This window comes from Apis dorsata, unplaced genomic scaffold, assembly GCF_000469605.1.
Source record: "Apis dorsata unplaced genomic scaffold, Apis dorsata 1.3 scaffold_157, whole genome shotgun sequence".
Taxonomy (NCBI): domain Eukaryota; kingdom Metazoa; phylum Arthropoda; class Insecta; order Hymenoptera; family Apidae; genus Apis; species Apis dorsata.
In genome coordinates this window covers 379219-380208 of record NW_006263447.1, presented here as the reverse complement: position 1 = coordinate 380208, position 990 = coordinate 379219, and the positions used below count along the sequence as shown (strand labels likewise).

The 990-nt window shown below is 35.9% G+C and overlaps 1 protein-coding gene across 2 annotated transcripts in view; it reads left to right on the top strand.

The window, feature by feature from the left end:
• LOC102675226 (protein FAM117B-like) overlaps positions 1-990 on the top strand; it is a 7936-nt gene continuing 6946 nt past the window's right edge. For both annotated transcript variants that reach the window (XM_006613588.2, XM_006613587.2), the window contains exon 1: positions 1-401. In XM_006613588.2, coding sequence (XP_006613651.1) covers positions 161-401 — 241 coding nt within the window. In that variant the 5' untranslated portion in view covers positions 1-160. The remainder of the gene's footprint in view (positions 402-990) is intronic.

Below are 990 nucleotides of genomic sequence, written 5' to 3'. Positions count from 1 at the left end.
CGCTGCTGTCGCCGCGTGTGCGCGACAAAGTCGCGGGTGCTCGGAGGCCTCGTGCCCTGAACGGTGCCCGCGGCGCCCCGTCCTTAGTACAACATACTTGAAACAGTGTATCAAACGCACCAGCATCAAAGGCCCGAGTGCCACCTGCCTATATGACAAAATGTCGGGATCACAGCGAATGCGAAAATCCTCGCCATGCTCAACATCGAAGCAAGGCCCAATGCGCGCGACTCTACCCGTAAGCTCGCTGCTAAGACAAGGCCGGCAGGGCAGCAGTCTCAGGAAGAGCAATAGCAACAGTCCCACCGTATCGCCAACAAATGCGAGTGCGTGGCGGGCCCGCATCTCGCCGGAGACTTCTTCCTCTGGACAACGAAGCCCCGGTTCCCTCTCTTACAAAGGTATTTACGTTCACTATTCTACATGTCACGTACTTACTATACACTGTTATCTTTCGCTACACTTTGTTATGTCTGTCATTTTAATTTTTTTCATATCCTCCGATTGAATCCTTGATTAAGGACTATTATTTACTCCCATTTCCTTTTTTCAATGTCAGAATACAACCAACTATAAATGTTTATTGTGTATTATATATGCATAAATTTTTAAACGATCTTATATTTGCAAGTTTATCGTAATTTTTGTCGTTTGTAAACATGTTAATGTTTTTTATAAGATTCCATAATTTGTTTATATATATCATATATATAATTAATTGTAAATATTATAGCTAAGATATCAAATAAAAAATGTTATATGTATTTTAAGTTCTGTGATATATTAGATTTTCTTAAATTTTTATAATTTTTAAACGTTTTGTATGTTATTTAATAAATTTATTAGTTAAGCACGTTAAATTTATATTAATTTGCAGTTTTAAAACAATATACTTATAAATGTAATTATGCATTATTGCTTTCATTATATTTAATAAATAATATATATCAATGGATTAAACAATAATAAATGTAATATGTATTTATTATA